The 20,850-nt window shown below is 37.5% G+C and overlaps 1 protein-coding gene across 6 annotated transcripts in view; it reads left to right on the top strand.

Moving 5' to 3' along the window:
* The window catches only part of THADA (THADA armadillo repeat containing), a 321,965-nt gene that overhangs the window by 36,770 nt on the left and 264,345 nt on the right, over positions 1–20,850 (top strand). For 3 of the 6 annotated variants that reach the window (XM_044263601.1, XM_044263600.1, XM_044263605.1), the window contains 5 exons: positions 2,997–3,210; positions 7,076–7,211; positions 7,461–7,597; positions 10,732–10,893; positions 12,484–12,641. In XM_044263601.1, the coding sequence (XP_044119536.1) occupies positions 2,997–3,210; positions 7,076–7,211; positions 7,461–7,597; positions 10,732–10,893; positions 12,484–12,641 (807 nt within the window). The remainder of the gene's footprint in view (positions 1–2,996; positions 3,211–7,075; positions 7,212–7,460; positions 7,598–10,731; positions 10,894–12,483; positions 12,642–20,850) is intronic. The other 3 variants (XM_044263604.1, XM_044263603.1, XM_044263602.1) reach the window with 3 other exon arrangements.

Genomic DNA, 20,850 nt, shown 5'->3' with positions numbered 1-20,850 from the left:
GTCTGCCTTCTCACATCTTCTGATCTTTCAGTTATTATTAATACTCCTAGTGTTGCAGGGTGAGAGGTTGGAGGAGGTAGGGATGGATGGTGTGAAGAAAGGAAATACCATGAGAGAAAATGAACTGCAGAACCTTGAGTTTTGCTTCTTTTATTGTTTTGGTAAAAAAAGGATGTGTAAGAAGTGGTAGGTTTTCTTGCTCACAGGAGTATTCGTAGATTTCAGTTAACTGTGGTCTCCCCAGTTCCCGTTTTCCCTTGCACATGTTAATATTCTGTCAAAACACATCACTTACAGTAACTTGCGTTTTTTGAGATAACATTCTTGCTAAGTTGACTAGGAAGCTGAGTGTAAGTGAGGCAGAGAACGTGTTTCTGATCTTCCAACAAGCAATAGCTAAACTGAGACTGAAACTCAGAGTACTTGAGGTTAACAGCAGTTTTCTCCCCTAGCCTTCTACCCCATCCCAGCCCCCATTCTCTTCCTGATAGCAGGCACTGCCAAACGTGGGGTGGGAAGAAAAGGGGGGGGGCTTGAGAGTGAGGGCACAGCATGGGGATGGGTCTGCAGGGAACCCTCCAGCCGAGGTGCTTGACCATGCCCTTGACGTGTGTTCTGGGGCTGTGAGATCACCAGCATCTGTGGGTTTACTGGCTCTAGGGCTTTGCTCTGGCTTTCTGTTAGAGCTATATAGAGGCCAAAGGCGTCTACCAGGGCTGGTGCTGTTCTCTGTTCTCTGGCTATTAGGCTCTAGCTAGGGCAGGACAGCTTGTAGATACAGTGGATTCTTCTTCTTCTTCTTCTTCTTTTTTAAAAAAAAAAAAGATTTTATTTATTTATCAGAGAAAGAGCATGAGAGCAGGGGGAAGGATAGTGGGAGAGGGAAAAGGATGTTCCCACTGAGCAGGGAGCCTAGTGCGGGGCTTGATCCTAGGACCCTGTGGTCATGACCTGAGCCAAAGACAGATGTTTAACCCACTGAGCCACCCAGGCACCCTGAGATTCAGTGGGATTCTGTAGGAGCTCATGTCAGAGAGCACAAGGTATCTGTTTCATTGGCTTCAAGATGGCATTGCAAGATCCTAGAGCATCTTTTCTAACTTAGGTCTGTATTAGGAGTGGTTCTCCAGTGTCCATTTATCTTTGTGATCTTTCAGGTGTCTTGGTAAGCAGAAGCTTCTTTTGATGCTTGGGCTTCTAACTTTTGTACCAAATGGAGTTTTTAAAGGAGGTGCTTTCTCTTCCTTTCTTCTCTCCCACCTGCTCATTCTCCTTGTCCCTTACCATTCATCACACTGAAGCGTTTTATTATCTATCATATATATGTGTCATTTATATATCATACATATATACCTAATGACTCATTCCTGGCAAATATTTTGAAACCATCTCAAGTCGGGCTGGGGTGGTATATATATAAAGCACCTATATGAAAGACTTGGTTGGTCCTTTGAGATAACTTTAAAATGTTTTTGAATCCAAACTAATTTCTCTAAGGACCTATATATATATTTTTTTGATGGCATATTTTTGTAGTGTATGACTTTATTACTCACATTGTCTGTTGCCCTTTTTTCTTGTTGAGCTACATATCCAAAGTCTTTATATTATATTTTTACTGACTTTAGATGATAGAACAAAGATATTTTATTTATTTTAAGATTTTATTTGAGAGAGAGAGAGAGAGAGTGCACATGCGCACGCAAGTGAGACAGCGCAAGCAACGGGAGCAGCAGAGGGAGAGGGAGAAGCTGACTCCCCACTGACTGGGGAGTCAGTGGACCCTGGGATCCCAGGATCCTGAGATCATGACCTGAACTGAAGGCAGATCATAACCGACTGAGCCACTCAGGCGCCCTGGAACAAAGATATTTTAGACTCCAAAGGCTATTTATTGTGTTTCTTGTCAGTTAAGCAATTCAGGGACCTAATTGTTCATTATAAAAAAATAATGGCTTAGATGCTTAATTGTTTCTTTTTAGTATTTATTTTGATTTGAGCTTTTGGCCACTCTAAGTTTTTTAGGTCACAGAAAATTAAACTTATCAAATGATAAAGAATTTAAACTGAAAGAAACTGGTATTTGAATCAATATGTTGATATCTATTGTAAGTTAATAGATTTCCAATTAAATATTGGTGTACCTATAGCCAAATTAAAAGTTAATCTTGTAATGATTTTTTTCCCTTGCATTAGACAATTATGGAGTAATCCTAGTAGAATTAATACTATTGAGCAGTGAAACCCTGAGACTCAGTGTAGTGAACATGTAATATGCCAGCCATGGAGCTGGGTTGAGGACCCATGTCTCTTGACCTCAGCCCAGTGCCTTTCCATACAGATTACAGTGAACTGTCCTTTATTCTCTTCTTTAGGACATGTGAGTGGATGTTTCTATGACATACAGGTGTGGGAGCTCTGATGGAGAATTTCTGAGGCTGATACGATCACTGTATTTGCCATATATATATATATATATCTCAAATCCATATCTATATATATACATGGATCTTTGCCAGGAATAGCTCTGTGGATTTGTACTTTTGTGTACTTTTGTGTGAATTTCTATTTTTTTTCCATTGAATTTGCTGAATGGGGAGGGGGTTGGCGGGGAGTGTAGGAGTATGCTGCTCCGGTAAAACAGACTTCAACATACAAAAAAAAAACCCTCTGGTCTATATGGAAATAAAAAGATTTCTGATCATAGTCATCGCAGAATTTCTACAAGGAAAAGTATGCTTCTGCTGGAGAAAGAGGTACTAAAAAAAAAGCTTTATTAGTGTCAATTTCCCAATCACATTATTTTCAAGATCCTCATCACTAGAGCTGAGTAATAATAATAATCAGTAATAAAAACGTCTAACCTATATTCTGGGAAAAAGGGAATTGAATTAATATTTATATCAAGTTTCAGTTATGTGGCAGGCTATGATTTTAAATTCCTTCAAATTAAAGAAATGTTCAGTGACAGTTACTGAGTCTGTTCTTTATTCCAGGATTCAGAGAAACTGCAAGGCTTATTCCAGGCAGCATTGGAGCTCAGCTCAAGCACTAAACCATATGACTGTGTGACAGCTTCCTACCTGCTGAACTTCTTAATCTGGCAGGATGCCCTGCCCTCATCTCTGTCTGCCTACTTAAAAACTCAGCAGGCTGCATGTGGAGCTGAAGATAAGTCTGCCATTGTGGTGGAGAGGAACACATTAATGGGTTTGTATTGAATAAATGTCCTTTTGCTGTTGCTTATCAAAACCAGTATCTTACTTTCTCTCTATTCATTTAGTTAGCGTAGCTAGTGGCAAACATTTATTTTGTGTTTTTTACATTTTTAAAAAATTTTTAAAAGGTTTTTAAAATTTATTTGAGAGAGAGAATGAGAAGAGAGAGATTAAGAATACAATCAGCAGGGAATAACAGAGGAAGAGGGAGAAGCAGGCTTCCTGCTAAGCAGGGAGCCCAATTTGGAGCTTGATCCCAGGATCCTGAGATCATGACCTGAGCCACCTAGGAGCCCCTATTTTGTGTTTTGTTTTGGGGTTTTTTTTTGGTTTGTTTGTTGTTGTTGTTTGTTTTTTATTGAAGAGTTTACTAGCATATAAGAATACTGCGAATTTCTCTTTTGCAAATAAATAATTTACTCAGCTGTAACACTGTTTCTAAACAGAGGATTCATGTTTAAATTCATGTTTAAATAATCTACTTATTTGTAGATTATGCAAATGGACACTAATAGAGCTCTTAGTTAAATAGGACATCTTTATAAAAAATGTACTTTTTGGGGGGCAGAAATTTTACTATGACTATAGCTAGATCATCTTTGCTCTTTCTATAAAGAGCAGAGTTCCTTTGTCTATCAAGTTTATGTTTTAACTGAGTGTCGGACCTCTGCCTTTTACTCTTCCCATATAGCCAGTTCTAAAACCTAGCTGACTGGTTTAGGTCTAGTGATTCCCAATAAATATTTCTTGGGGATTCATGTGCTTAATTTTGTGCTAATAAATCTTCATTTGGACTTGTAAATAAGGATAGATACGGATTTTTATTTAAAAAAAAAAAGAGAGAGTGAGGTCACATGTAGGAAGAGTGTTAAAAACCGTTGTCTCCAAGATGGTAAAAAATGCCCCAAGAAAGGGAACTAATAATGGGAGAAAATTAGGAGGCCATGGGGATAAGGAAGGGACAAGTGCCATGGAAGATAGCACCTGTCCACTCTAGTTGCTTCAGGGCTGGACTCAAAAGGAGACCTTAATACACGACAGGAAGAAGTTTGTACTTGGGGCAAACTGTTCATGTACAGGCTTTCAAATTCAAGTCATTTAAAAAAACTATGAGATATTTCAAGCATATAAAAATATTTAAATATAGATATAGGCTATAAATAGTAATTGTATAAAAATGTCACAAGTTTTATTCCCAAGCTAGGTAATTACACTCAATTAAGAAGTACAATAGCACCCATACCTTTAAAGCTTCTCTTCTATCCTAGCTCCCTCCCCGGCTACATAATAACTCTTCTGTGTTTTATATCAGTCTTTCATCTTGTTTTTACCAAAATTTTACCACCCATGTATATATCATTAGGCAATATATTATTTATTTTGACATGATTTTGAATTTTATATAAATAGTACCATATGTATTATACAAATTTACTACATTTTATTAATGCATTCTCCTGTTGAGGGACTTCTTTTTTCTAAATAAATCATGCTGATGTGAACATTCTCATATATATCTCTTCTAATGGACAGGTCTGAGATATTATGGTAAACAAAAAAGTAGAATAGCCTTGTTATAAAGTATGTGCATCTTCAACTTAACTAGGTGATGGCAAATAGATTTTTAAGTTACATTACCACCAATAAATTTTGAAGAGTTGTATATTACATCATCACTATAACTTGCTATTGTCAGATTTTAGAGGTTTATGGAATATAAAGTGGTATCTTGTGGTTTCATCTTGCATTTTTCTGGTTGCTAATGCAACTGAGCATCTTTTTACATGTTTATAACAATTCACTTTCCCCTTCTGTGAAATTCCTGTTCGTGTTCTTTAGTTTTCTGTAGGGCTGTTTGTCTTTCTCCTATTGATTTTTTAGGACTTCTTTGTGTATTTTAAATGTTAATAATTTACTTGTTATACACAGCTTTAAAATTTAAAGTATAACTCTAGAGTGGTTAGAGGGGATACCGTCTGTGCTGGGATAACTGGGTAGTTACATGCAGAAGAATGAAGCTGAACCTACTTCTTTATACCATATGCAAAAATTAGTTTAAAATGGATCAAAGACCTAAATACAAAAACTTAAAAGAACAAAACTCTTAGAAGAAAACACGAGGTAAATCTTTGTAATCTTAGATTAGGTAGTGGTTTCTTAGATCTGGCACCCACAGCACAAGCAAAGAAAAAATAGATAAATTGGACTTAATGAAAATTTGAAACATGTGTCAAGGATGTCCTTAAAAAAGTGAAAAGACAACCTGTAGAATGGGAAGCATATTTGGGGTTCCTTTATCTGAGAAAGGACTTATATCTAGAATATATAAGGAATTTTTACAACTCCCTAGTAAAATGATATAACCAAAATAAAAATGGACAAAGAATCTGAATAGACATTTCTCCATAAAAGATAAATGTGAAAAATAATCACATGAAAAGATGCTCCACATCATTAGCCGGTAGGGAAATGCAAATCCAAATTACAATGAGGAAGCACTTCACACCCAGTAGGGTGGCTATAAACAAAATAAAAGCAGAGCCCTCACACACTGCTGGCAGGAATATAAAATGGTACAGCTACATTGGAAAACAGTCTGGCGGTTCCTTAGAAAGTTAAACATGGCATTACCATATGATCCTACAGTTCCACACGGAGGCTGCTGTAACAGGATACCATAGCCTGGGTGGCTTCAACAACAAACATTTAGCTCTCATGGTTCTGGAGGCTGGGAAGTTCAAGATTAAGGTGTGAGCAGTTTCAGTTCTCCGTGAGAACCCTCTCCCTTGCTTCAGACAGCACCCTTCTTGCTCTGTGCTCACATGGAGGAGAGGAAGCCAGCTCTGGTCTCTATTCCTCTTCTTGGAAGGACTCTAATCTCGTCATGGGGGTCCCACTCTCACAATCTCATCTAAACCCAATTTCCTCCTAAAGACTCCCATTTTCAAATATGGGACTTGGGGCTTCAAATAGGAATTTGGGGAAGGATGTAAACATTTAGTCCATACTGGACATACATTGAGAGAAATGAAAACTATGCCCAAACAAAGACTTGTATGTGAATGTTCACAGCAGAATTATTCTTAATAGCCAAAACACAGGAACAGCTCCCATGTCTATTAACTGATAAATGGATAAATAAAATGTGGTGTGTTCCTACAAGGGACTGTTTTTCAGCCATAAAAAGGAATGAAATACTTCTGTATGATCCAGTGTGGATGAACTTTGAAAACACTGCTAAGTGGAAGAAGCCCCGTATTTTATGATTCTGCTTATGTATGTTCAGAATAGGCAAATCTATAGACTTAGAAAATAGATGAGTTTTTGCTTAGGGCTGGGGATGGTGGGAGATGCAAGGCGGGGAGTGACTGATAATGGGTAAGGGTTTTTTTGGGGGGGGGATTAAAATGTTCTAAAATTCACTGTAGTGATGATTGCACATATCTGTGAATATACTAAAAACCACTGACTTATATACTTGAAATGTGTAAATTCAGTGGTATGTGAATTATACCTCAAGAAAGGCATTGTTTAAAAAAAACCACAAAACAAGAACTGTTCAAGTGCCCATGGTGCATGGGCCTGGGGTCTGGTTCCCTAGATAGAGGATGTCTAGGAGGAATGATTCAGAGTCAATGCTGAAAATGAATCCAGGAAGTTAGGGAAAGACCCAGTTCTGCTTTCTTGACTGGAAATGCATAGCAGGCTGGATCACTTTGAAAATTTCTTTTTTAATATAAAACCTCTAACACAGTTGATTGAGCTGGATTTTTCTGTGGGGACTGTTAAGCTATTCACAAATTTATAAATGTGTTTTTAAGCGGGCATTACTTTGGTTTTTTGTTTGCTTTTTCTAGTCATCAAATGCTTGTTGGAAAATCTTGAGGAAGAAGTATCTCAGGCGGAAAATTCTCTCCTTCAGGCAGCAGCATCATTTCCACTGTATGGGCGAGTTCACTGTATCACCGGAGCTTTGCAGAGGTTATCTCTAAAGTAAGTGTAGCCACAGCTCTCTCCTGAGCATGTGTTTCGGAACTTTAAACCTTATTGGAATGTGTCCTGGGAAAGGAGTATATTGCTTTAAAGATAATTAAAAATTAGATTTTAAAAATGTACACATATTTTTATATCTTAAACATTTCATAGATTGCACAATTTTGAAATAGATTCTTTTATGTAATTTCCATTTGAAAATTTTGAATTTTGCTTTTATTGTAAATTTCCTTACTGTCCTCGTTGCAGCAGCCTGCGGTTGGTGAGTGAATGGAGACCTGTGGTAGAGAAGCTCCTTTTGATGTCTTACAGGCTTTCTGCTGTGGTGTCTCCTGTCATTCAGAGCTCCTCCCCAGAGGGCCTTATCCCAATGGACACTGATTCAGGTCAGCAAATGAAAAAAGCTAGAATTCCTGTATTTTTTGCTCATTGTGCCTCTCCCTGCCAAATCATTTCTTTGGGAAGATATAGAAACTAATAGGCGGGTCAGGAAGCTATTTATTATGGTTAGTAATATCTTCTGCCATTTTAGTAATGTCTTTAACTCTTAAAAAATAACCAAAACAAATAAATGAACTGGGTGATGAACAAGATACTTCCTCTTCAGGGGTAAATCAGATTTTCTAATATTGTCATTTCAGAGCTCCACCTACCAGGTAGCTGCTGGGGCTGGAGAGTGAGCAATAAATCAGGAGGTGGGGTTTAGTCAGAGATGGAAGCTTATTAGGAATCAGGAATGGGCAAAGGGCATTTGACACACAGAGACCGTTTAATTAAAATAAAAAATAGGAGGAGATACTCAAAATGCCCCAAACTGAACTCATGAACTTTCATCTGCCTTTTCCCTCCCAAGCCCTGTGTCTTTGCAAATGGCCCTAACAAAGGTCTGTTGTGCAAGTCAGGAGCCTAGCAGTGCTTGATGTCTCTCTTCTGTTCCTTACATATCTTGCTTGGTCTTATCCCTTTTTCTTCCCAAAGTGTGCTTCATGGATTTATTGCGATTTAAGAAGGATACTTTCCTCTGTTGTCCTTAGCAAGTGCCTGGTAGAAATAGGTATACAATAAATATTTGTTACCATGAAAAATCAATGGGTGAGCAGTTCCAGAAAGGATAGGAACTAAATCCAGTGCGTGGGATGCTGTAGGTGGCATATATATACCTGTCCTGTAACAGCCAGAAGGGATTGTCTGGGAAAGGTGTACGTTTAGTGTTAAAATAAAGTTTGTGAAAAAAAAAAATAAATAAAGTTTGTGAATGCATTTGAGGAGTGCACACGAGAGGCTTGTACTAAGAACACACTGAGTGTATCATAAACACCCAATTAAAGTAACTTGGAATTGCACGTTTGCATAGAAAATGTTGGGTTTTGTTCTTTACTAAAAATGAATTGGCAGATTGGTGACGGTTTATGATAGTAAGACACAGTTATTTGTTTATTTTGGCTGGTAGTCTACCAAAACTTGATGTTTTAGTTTTCCTACTAAAACAACATGTGGGAATAAGAAACATCCAATCTTAAAGCTAGTATTTGGGTCAGGCAAGTATCAGTATATTCTGGATGAGAAATCTTGAATACTTGTCATCCGTCATGGGTGGGGCCTATAGCATATGCCAAAATTCTATTATTAAAGTTTTAGAATGTCTTTTGGTCTCAAAAATAGTCTGTGGCCCTTAGACTTTTCCTTGATTTTGCCTTTTCTTTTTACCTTGGGTTGTCTCCATTATTCCTATTTCTGTCCTGCATTATCTACCATGCATTCTAATTCCTTGAAAATGTTTCCTCTGAAAGCCATAAAAACTAATGGGTAAAATTTTATTCTGCTCATCCTTTTATTCTTCCATGGTTTCTCTTTGGAGCCAGTGTTACTTTTTCATGATTGTCAAAATATGTTTTGGCAATATTTTCATGGAAGCCATAAGTGAACATAAGGTGTTTGAGTCATTTTGACAGTGTGTTGGGTCTTTGTATCTCCTATAAGACCTAAAATGTAAGTGTATCTAGGGACTTCTGGGTGGCTCAGTTGGTTGAGCATTTGCCTCTGGCTTGGATCATGATCACAGGGTCCTGGGACTGAGTCCCTAGATGGGCCCCTTGCTCAGTAGGGAGCCTGCTTCTCCCTTCGCCTGCCCTTCCCCTGGCTTGTGCATGTTCTTTCTCTCTGACAAATAAATAAATAAAATCTTCTAAAAAAAAAAAAAGTAAGTATCTTTAAAAAAGTATCTAATAGGTTTATAAAATACCCGTTTGATTTTTTTTAAATTGGTTTCAAGTTACTAGCTGTTGTTATTTTTTTTCTTAAACTCTGTGAGCCTGCCTAGCTCTTCATTACATCATTATCTGTTCATTCCTTTAACCCATGTTACTGAGCCTCTGCTATGAGCTGATTCCTGTTGTAGGTGGAGACTCAGCGTGAATAAAGTGTCGCATTCATAAAGCTTACTTTTCCTAATTCATTGAGTGCTTAAGAATAAAAATGAAGTTCAATATAATACAAGGACTGTAAATCATACTTAGAAAGCAGTATATTACCTAATACATTTTGAAGATAAATAAGGTGTCTTCATAATATTCCTGAGCTATAAAAGGTTTTTTTCTTTATTTTTAATTGAAGTACAGTTGACAACACAATATTGTGTTAAAGATTGTTTTGTTGTTGTGGTTTCTTACCTCTTAAAATCAAATTGCCTGAAGTTTAGTTTTCTTTTCTCACATGACCGAGCACCGTATTTGCGATCCTTAGACAACACTAAGGAAAGCAGTGTAAAGAGAAAAAGAAAGTAAAGTGATGTAAATGAGAGAGTGGTCTTTGTCCTGTGGAGAGTTTTTGTTGTGTTGTTTTGTCCTGTTTTCAACCAATTTAAAATTTTTGTCATATTTTAAAAGCACACTCAAGTGTCATGAAGACCTTAATAATTTTTACATTATCTACCCCATGAGTCCCTTGTAATAGAGCTGATTTTTTTTTTAAAGATTTTATTTATTTATTTGACAGAGAGAGATTACAAGTAGGCAGAGAGGCAGGCAGAGAGAGAAGGAGGAGGAAGCAGGCTCCCCGCTGAGCAGAGAGCCCGATGCGGGACTCCATCCCAGGACCCCGAGATCATGACCTGAGCCGAAGGCAGTGGCTTAACCCACTGAGCCACCCAGGCGCCCAGTAATAGAGCTGATTTTTAAGTATTCAAAATTTTAAAATTTTGGAGCACCTGGGTGGCTCAGTCGGTTAAGTGGCACTTACGTGGCACTCTTGATTTTGGGTTGTGTCATGATGTCAGGGTCATGAGATTGAGCCTCCCCACTGAGCATGGAGCTTGCTTAAGATTCTCTCCCTCTCCCTCTGCTCTTCCCCCTCCCAGCCCTGCTCATTCATATGCACGCACGCACAGCCTCGCACTCGCTCGTGCTCGCTCTCTCTCTCTCTCTCAAAAATAAAATTTTAAAAATTGAGGGCAAATACTCTCAAGGGAAATCTGCATGGGCTGCAGAACTGTGGTTTATGCACTCCCTTCTCTCTCCCTCAGAGTCAGCAAGCCGCTTACAGACGATTCTGAGTGAGATTCAACCACGAGATACTAATGATTACTTCACTCAAGCCAAAATTCTCAAAGAACGTGATAGCTTTAATTTGGAGGACTTGAATGCCAGTGTGCCAAATCTTGGTGCTTCTGCAGAGACCAAAGGTAGCATGTATAAAATCAATATTGTATTACTGTAACTGGTGTTTCAGTGACATCATATACAAAATGTTCTTTTTACATGGAAATCAGGATACATAGGTTTGCACAACATTTCTAGATAATAAAGTCTTAGAGCTTGTCCGTGATTTATTTTGGAGAATCTGTATCTAAGACTTTTACCAGAAAATGGTGCACCCCAGGAGATTAATATATAAGGGGCTACAACAAAGCCTTTGAGTGGGAACACCTGTCTTGGCAGCCAGGTGGTGTTCAGTCAACTTGGGTTTGGGCCACAGTGGTCTTCTAGTGCTGTGGTTCTCTGCAGTGAGAGTCCTTACGGTCAAGAAATCATGTCCTTTGATTTCTGAAGGGAAATCAACATTATTACTCAGTAAAGCATGAGCTGCTCTATTGTATCAAGCCTCTGAAAGTTTCTACTCTGAAAGTATTCTACTGCTTGTTTTCTCTTTAGTTGTTATTTTATCATTTTCTATAATGCTGTAAAGAGTCATCAACAGTAATAGCTTAGAGACTTAGTACATATTCTACATTTTCCACTAGGTGGAGATACTCTCTTACAAAAATTTCTCGTCGTTTTTAAACTACACAACATAACATCTAAATACATGCTTGTTGTAATAGTTTGAGGCAATAGCGAGGGAAATTTGAATTAAAAACAACTTAAAACCTTAATTAAAATTTCAATTCAGTGTTTACATTTTACCTTAAAAAAAAGAACAACAAACAAAATTAAAGATCTTCATTGACTCCCCCACCCCACTTCTTCTCTTTGAAGTGTATGTGCTTTTAATTTTATTCTGTATATTGATGGGTATATGCATTTACTCTTTTAGTTTAGTGGGCATTTAAAAAACACAAATGGGTTGCTTTGTTAACTTGCCTTGGATTTTTTTTTAATGTTAATACTAAAATACTCTAAAAACTAGAAAAAGAGAGGAAGCATAATTGGTGTTTATTGGCTATGGAATTTAAATATATTTTGAGAGTATTTATATTTTCCTTTGATTTTAAAAGTTTTATCCTGCCCCTTTGCTGATATAACAGCTACCCTCACCAAGATGAGTAATGAAATGTATTTATTTATAGTCGGAATTTGTTTCATTCATTTCTGAAAGTTAGACTTAATTTTTGAAATGGTATTGTGTTTTATTTTAAAATTTATTTTGAGGGGCGCCTGGGTGGCTCAGTTGGTCGGGTGACTGCCTTTGGCTCTGGTCATGATCTTCAGGGTCCTGGGATCGAGGCCTGCCTCAGGTTCTCTGCTTAGCGGGGAGCCTGCTTCTCTCTCTTCTACTCTCCCTACTTGTGCTCTCTCTCTCTGTCAGAAAAATAAATAAAATCTTAAAAAAATAAAATAAAATTTATTTTGAAAATAGTACATTAAAAAATACTTAGCATGAATCTTACAGCACATGCTCAACAAATGTTAGTTGTTTTATTTTGAATAAATGTAACAATTGGTTTGTTCATATAGATTATTGGGGAAATGATGAATAATCTTATTCTAAGAAACCTGGAATGTGAGTAATCAAGTGTCTAGTGTTGCAATTGATCCTTTTTTTTTTTTTTTTTAAGGTAAAGAAAGAAAAACATGTGATGTAACTGCTCAGATGGTACTGGTATGTTGTTGGCGAAGTATGAAGGAAGTTGCTTTACTTTTAGGCACACTGTGCCAGCTTCTCCCTGTGCAATCTGTGCCAGAATCTTCCAATGGATTATTAACGGTGGAGCAGGTAGGGTAGATACTTATTCCGCCTGGCATAATTTCTGGTCATATAACTCAATATAAAAAAGATGAGTTTTGAACTTTTCTTGAATAAAATCATACAGATGTCAACTGAAGGAAATTCATGGTAGTATAGAAATTAGACCTTGCAGTATATTTCAAAACTGTGGCATTTTTGGAAATAATTTTATTTTTCTAAGTTAGAAATAACTGTAGGTTTTACCTTCTAACTTCAGTATTGCATTTTAGTTTTTATTCTTCCATTTAACACCTATAAATTTAAATGAAATTGTCTGTTTAGTAAAACTCCACAAACCTCTTAAATTTCATGAAGGAAAAAGAGTAATGTATTGGTTGATTATAGATCTCTTGTTTCCCACTACACTGATAATAAAGTTGTAGTCACTTTGGTTTTTTGGCTGACTTTTATTTTAAGACCACAAAGTCAGTTCACCATCTGGGACTGTTCAAGTGACTTGAGTGCAGTGTTTACAAGAAATTAGCTTACCACAAGCATTTCATTTGGAAATATTTTAGATTTATTAGATTTCTGTTTTTAATTGATTCCCTCTTCCTTTCCATATGGTTTCAACAAATCTATTTCCCACCATTTTCCAGCAAAGATATATAACACGTACTTTCATTTTTAACCTTTTTCAAATAAAGATAATTTTTTCCCCCTAGGGTGTTACAACATTTAAGAACAAAACAAATACTGTAGTACGCTAAATCCTGATTATTTCTATAATAACCATGTGACTAGTTCCATGGAAATAATGCTAATATTTTTATTCTCACACTCTGTGGCCATGTGCTTACATCTGGTTAACAGCTGGGCCTGTGATGTTGCAAGGCCCTGAGATGGAGACCAGCGGAGGGGAACAGTACACTGTCGGCATCATTGTGTTCCTTATTCTCTTCCAAATCAAATAGGCGTCAGTGTTCTAGAGTTACTTGTAGTCATTGCTGGTGACCAGCTGGAGTGCCAGTGCCAACATCTTTGCTGAGGAATCCAGCTATGATTAATGATTACTTCACAGATGTTCACTGTCTTACTAAGAAGTAAACATGTGCTGAAGTCTCTTCACTGTTCATCTCCTCTTTTCAAGGACAAGTTAAAACATCTAGTTTTGGGGGCTTTGTTGGATAGCATTTGAAAAAAAAAAAATTCAGGGAAACAGATTTTGCTTTTACTGTAGTTGAGAAAGACCTGAAAGCTTCTAGTGAAAACCGTCTGGCCTTGACATCTTTTCCAGAGCACCCAAATCTTTTGAATTTAATTTATGTGGGAGAGCCATGTTGGAACTGAGAATTTATATGAAATAAAAGAGATGTTTGTAAAACAAGAACCAACCCCCTGCAAAACAGCAGCAACAATAACAGAGAGGCTCTTATAAAGAAAAGAACTCTTCTAATGACTGTTTTCTTGAATAAAACGTAGAGTCTTATTTTTCTGTAAAATATTAGTTTCTATTCTAGTGAGATTCAGTCATTTTCCCATGTCACTGTTCACATGGTGACATCACATTTTTGGTTTGAGGAGAAATTAGCTACTGAACGAGCAATCAAGGAATAATGCTGTTCCAACCTTGAAACCCTGCCCCCTGTGGAAGACTTTTTTCTTGATTCTGGTGTCTTTAACTAGAAGAATTGCCTTAGTTTAGGAACATTTAGTCAATGAAAATCAAAGTCATCATGAAATTAGCATTATTCATATTGCTAGAATATTCTGACTTTGAAACATCAAATTCTGCTCCATGAAATTCTTCTAAATTAAAAATAAAACCATGTACTTAAAGCTTTTGAGAGTTAAAAATATGTCCATGATGGATAAGAAGGAAATTTCCTTTGGAGTGGCTGGGCCATGCCTGAGGTCCACCTTCCTTCTGAGGGCACAGTCACCATTACAACACGACATCTTTTGTGCATCTAGCAGCAAAACTAAGAATTTAAAAGTCAGTACCTTAGGTGAGGGTGACCATAACAGATGTGCACAGACAGGGGCAGTGAAGTGACTTGTAGGCAGGAGTCACTTTGGGGGAGAACCTGGGACTTGGATTTCTTATTCCCAAGAATAATAATTAACAACGGTGCTCTGCTTTTCTCTCGAGGGATGAAGGAGGCTGTTCCATATAACCTAAAATACTGACACTCAACTCAATGTTTCTTTTACTCTCCATTTGCCCTTGACTATTGAAAAAGTAGGATGATTCTATTATAATTTAAAATTTGATGCCTCAAATGCAGGCAACAGGGAGGATTTCTGTAGCCCAGTGCCTTCAATCCCGTCCTAGTTTGAGGGCCATTTGTTGAAGGGGTGGCCTCTGAAATCCTGCATACACGGAGGTAGTTTCTAAGCAGCTGGCAGACGGGGAGATGCATTTTGAAGATTACAGTTTGCTGTGGAACGAGAAGGACCGGTGCCCATTTGTGACTGAGTATTCAGTGCTATATTCACAGACTGTTAGAGCTGGAAGGATCACGGGGATGATAGAATCCAGCCCTCTTGCACCAGGGCAAACTGAAGCCCTTGGGCGTTACCTGGTTTGCCCAAGATCACAAAGCTGGTTTGTGGCAGTTGCGGGACAGGAACCCAGCTGTCCTTTCCAGCCTGCGTTCAGACACGGCACAGTGCTGCCTTTGTTCTGATCTGCTCATTTGATTTTTTCTTTAAATTTGATTTTCCCTATTTCCCCTACCCAACCAGACTTTTACAAGCAAGAGGACGGTAAGGCAACTTGCTACTGAGCTTCTTAGCAAATGATTCATTTCCCTAAATCACTTCTTGTGAAGCCATGTGTCCTCCACGGCTTCAGCAAGAGGAAAATGGGTTCATTCAGAGGCATGTCTGACTTTCCTTCTGCAAGGTAATCACCTAATGAAAGGTTCTTTCATAATGTCCCTGTACAAGAGGCAGAGATAAAACCAACTTGGAGGGATGTAAGTTGAGACCCTTAAAGAGTGGGCTTTACACACAACCTTATCTCACAGCTTCCTGGCTGGTGTGTGTCTAGGTTTCAAGCTGGGTGTTTTGCTGATGTAGAGCTTATGCTTGATGCATTTTGTTGGTCCTCTTTCCAAGGGATGTTGGATACACAGTGCCTGCTGATTTTTTTTTAAACAGCTTCCTTTTTCTGGAGTATCAATTCATATGTTCATATATTTCCTATATATAAATTCATATATTTATATATTTCAATTATATTATATATTATATAATATATTTAATTCATATATTTTTATATTTCAATTATATTATATATACTTATATATATAATATTTCTATTTATATATTTATATTTTTCTTTAGTATTCCTAAAAAGAAGCTTTGGGGTAGATTTGTCATACCTGCTTTCTCCTTCCTAGTAATTATCGCCACAGAAATCACCTGAATAAAAATAATTACCAACAATTAGAAATTAGCTACTTTTTAAAAACTTCCTAAGGTAGAGTCTGTTGTGATTTTTAGGATGGCTAAATGGGTTTACACATTTTTCTCAGTGTCTTTTGTTACTGTGTTGGATTGTCCATTCTGGACTACAACAGGGGATATATTTTTATTAGCACCTGTGAGTCTTAAAGAAATTGCGTTTGGTATTTTGCCAAAGTTTATTTTTTTAGAAATTATGAATAAGTATTCATTGAGTTGTACTGGATGCAGGTTACAATTTTTTTTTTTAAGATTTTATTTATTTATTTGACAGGCAGAGATCACAAGTAGGCAGGGAAGCAGGCAGAGAGAGAGGAGGAAGCAGGCTCCCCGCCTGCAGAGAGCCCGATGGGGGGCTTGATCCCAGAACCCTGGGATCATGACCTGAGCTGAAGGCAGCGGCTTAACCCACTGAGCCACCCAGGTGCCCCAACAGGTTACAATTTTTAAGCTGTGAAATGGAGTTAGACATGTCTTTTAGTCATCTGTTTATTGATTGCCATAGTCAGTCAATACAAGAGTGTTGTGGGAACATAAATAAATGTAATATGTGTTTCTCTGACCGAAAGGCTTAGAAATGTAATAGGGATATAAGATAAATTCATTTAAAAAAGTTAGACTGAAGGACACCAGTTAAAATGGCACATGGTTAAGAATTTGCTAGAAAGCAAAGAGTAAATTGCTGGTGAGAAGATGTCTAAATACCAGAAAACTTTTTTTTATAAAGATTTTATTTACTTGAGAGAGTGTGTGTGCATGTGCCCATGCGTGAGTGGGAGGGGCCTGGGAGAGGGAAAGGAAGAAACAGACTCCCCACTGAGCAGGTAGCCTGATGGGGAGCTTGATCCCAGGACCTCAAGATCATGACATGAGCCAAAAGCAGAAGCTTAACAGACTGAGCCACCCAGGTGCCCCTAAATACCAGAAAACTATTATCTTTGTTGTTATTATGTAGGGGAGCAATGTTTGGGCTTTGAAGATTTCTTACCGTTAGTAAGAAATCCCTATAGTAGTGAATGTGCAGTTTAAAACATTAATTATCTTACTGTCTTCTAGACTTTCATAAACTGTTCTATTTAACCTAAGTGGAATTAATGACATTCCTAAGGTTATAAGAAGTAGCTGTATCCTAAACTCAAAGTTAAAATTAAGGGCTTAAATCTCACTACTTGATGATACAAAATGAAAGCAAAACAGACATTTACTGTTTACTAGTCTACCAGGTGCTCTGCTAAATGCTTATATGTGTAATCTGACTTATTTCTCAGAATAACCCTGTGAAGTAGGTTTTAGTTGTAGCCCCACTTCACAGGTGAATGAATGAACGGCTTCATTATGTTCTACTGGCAAGGAGGCTGGATAGGGTTCCTGAACTCAGCCCTTCTGGCTCCAGGGTATCACAGCTGAACCACCACATACAGTTTTTGTAGAAATGTTCCTCCAGTACTTAAATCGTCTTTGGCTTATCTGCTTTATAATAAGTGGAATTAGCCTCGATTTTTCAGCTGTCTTTCTCTATAAATAGAGGACAAATTTTTTTAAAAATGTATTTAGATTTGCCCTTTGTGGGTTTTAGGCTCTAGATGAGCATTTAGCCCCCCTGATTTGTCCACTCGTGAATTGTAGATGCCTTAAGACATGGCATGTAGCTGTTTTCCCCTGTGGAAATTTATATCCTATAAACCCAGAAAGCATGTTAATTGGCCTGTAGAAATGGGTTTTATGAAAATTTAGAACCAGGATCTGCTCAATTTAAAAAGGTAGTGACCAGAATTTAATTTTAAGTCTAGAAATCAGTGTGCCTCCCCCCCTTTTTTTCTCTTTTACCTTAATTCCCTTAAAAAAATCTCGAGACGTATGTTATTCATTAAGAAAATAACACGTGAAGACATCATCAGTGTTTTTGTGAACTTTAGATAGGACCTTAGTAGTATCTAATAAAAGGACAATTGGATCAGAGCTTTCAGAGGACTTTTGCGTTTTTAAAATAAATTTAAAAATTCTATTTCTGATTCTGGCTGTTGTCATTAACATTCTAAGTTGTTTGGGTCAAATCTGTTGTTTGTGTTTGATTATCCAATGGGGGGGGGTGTCAGCATGGCCTTTTCCCCTGTCCATTTGCTCGTAGACTACACTGCCTTGACTCCTCCTACCCTTGGTAGTGGAATCCATGTCCAACTTGCAGCCCTATCTTCTACTGTTTTCTAGTATGAAACCTTAAGGTCATGCAGCCAGGTCTGCTGATGTTCACTTATATATTCTGTGTTCATTCATCTAGAAAGATCCAGTAAAGTGTCTGGGCAGTAGCAGGGACTTACTAAATGTTTATTCATACCTTCTAGTCCCCCAGCCTCTTCCCATGTTCGTTACCCTCTTCCATTTTGGTCTCCCCAAGTATATCTAGTTCAAAGTCTAAACGTGAAGCTTCTTGTAATAATTTATCCCAGAGCAGAAGGATCTTTCATTTCTTGGAGCTCTTAGGCGTCTGATGATGTGTACCATTCAGCAAATCAGTTTTGTCTGAACTGAAAGCCTCTTGAGGACAGATGTCTTGTTTTGCCCCTCCCTGTCTACCCTAGCACTAAACTGCTAAGTATTTGACTGGGTGCTAAAGAAATATTTACTGATTAGCAGATGTTGTATACTCTCTTCAAAGGCAAAAATTCATAGTATTACCTAGGCGAGTTTGTTGGGAGATTATGTTCAAAATGAAATGAGGGAAAACTCTACTTCTCACTTGTGTCCTTAGCACCTCATTCTGTTTCCTGAGGCCAGGATTACCTAAAATTGAGGTCAACCCTTGAGAAGACCATCTGTTCGTCACACTTCTGAGAGATTTTTTATTTTGTTCTATGCTTGTTGGTTAGGTTCCTTTAAACAGGGTAAAGGAAGCCGAAAATCAAATCTTTGCCTAAGATCTAGATGGTGAACTATTCTAAGTTCACAGAGAAGCACTTGAACAGTTAACATTTTTGTTTTCCTGAAGTGTGTTTTACTATCTGTAACATTTTAGGAAAAAAAAAAAAGAAGAAGAAGAAGTTAGATTCCATCTTTATGACTTGCTGTTTTTATTTTCTGTGGCTTAAAATACCTATTCTTAGAAATCTTTTATTTCTCTAATAATAGAAATGATAGTCATAACAAGTTAGCTAAGTGGAGTTTCTTCTGGCCCTCATTTTGTGGGATTATTGAGCTGTAGTTCTATCTTGGGGGTTAAGTTCAGGTTAAAGGCTTGAGAATTCTGGTCAAAATGTACTCTGAAATTACTGTATTGAAGAGAAAATGATAAAGCTTACCCTGACTGGTTTTGACAGGCAGTAGTATGTGCTCTTTAAAAATTTTAAAAATTAAGCTTATCATCAGATCTATACCTGAAAACTTCAGCTGAAGAACATGACCTGTGACTCTTGGGTTATTAAAGTGTTAAAATTGAAAAAGTCCTATTATATACTGGTTTTCTGGTTCTTTATTATATATCTGCTTCTTATTTCTCTAAATATATTGCTTGTTATCTCTCTGTGATCAGATATATTTTAAGTATGGAGTACATCTTTACTTTTCCTCTATTTGGAAACCCAGAACTGAAATGGATTATAGGTTATGGGCCTGTTCTGAACTTTTAGGTTTATTAACTTATTTTAATATACAACCTTTGAAGCAAGTATTATTGTTATCCCCAGTTTATAGATGAGGAAACTTGCCCATGATCAAATGTTTAATTACACCTTGTACTGTTATCTCACATGTGTGCAGAGCACGAATCTAATCACTGTGCTGAGATAGAAGGTGTTTTAGGTGAGCATATCCGAGCTATCTTGGGACAGCTTGCCTTTCCACCATACTGTGATCTACTGGGGAGATTGGATCAAGAGAGCCACTTATAGCTTTGGTCCTGAGCCTTATACAAAATTTGAATTTTCTAAAGTTGATAGCCACCAAATGATCCTAGTATAAAACTAGCCCAATTTACCAGTTAATTCTGCACAAAACCTCATCAACAACTAATTGTTAGACTTGCCTTCTTCAAAATAGTGATATTTGTTATTTGTCCAAACTTGCATGCAGAAAGGCAACATGTAGGAAAGTGATTTGGCGGCATTCTGGAAAATGCCATTGCTCTACCTTCGAGTGAAGCCTGTCAGTTTTCAATTTTCAGGACTCCCTTTGCACAAGTCTTGCATTGCCACTAATAATTGTTTCTCTCCAAATGGTAATTATTGGGAGTTTTACTGTTTAATGGACTGGAGTTTCAGTTTGGGAAGTTCTGTAGATGGGGGGTGCTGATGGTCACACAACAGCATGAACAGACTGAGTGCCATGGAACTGTACACATTAAAAAATGGTAAATTTTCGGGGCTCCTGGGTGGCTAGTTGGTTAAATGTCTGCCCTCAACTCCCATAATGATCCCAGCATTCTGAGATGGAGCCTAGGATCTAACTCCCTGCTCAGTGGGGCGTCTGCTGCTTCTCCCTCTGCCTCTGTCCCTGGCTTGTGCTCTTTCTCTCTCAAATGAATGAATAAAACCTTTTTTAAAAAATGGTAAAGTTTGTATTATATATATTTTAACCACAGTAGAAAAAGTTATTTATTTATTTATTTATTCAAAAAATAACAGAAAAAGGTAATTATTTCACCCAGACCTAGGTGTGTGAGGCTTGTCACCTTGTGCAATTTGCTGTTGGTGTTGAGTGATATGAACTGGCATAGATAGGCAGTTCTAGTTTAATAGTTAAAGACATCCACTGGCGCCAGACTGCATTTATGTACTGGCTCTACTACTTACTT

This window comes from Neovison vison, chromosome 8 (assembly GCF_020171115.1).
Source record: "Neovison vison isolate M4711 chromosome 8, ASM_NN_V1, whole genome shotgun sequence".
Taxonomy (NCBI): domain Eukaryota; kingdom Metazoa; phylum Chordata; class Mammalia; order Carnivora; family Mustelidae; genus Neogale; species Neogale vison.
The sequence above is the reverse complement of the archived record's forward strand: the minus strand, read 5'-3'. Positions and strand labels throughout refer to the sequence as shown.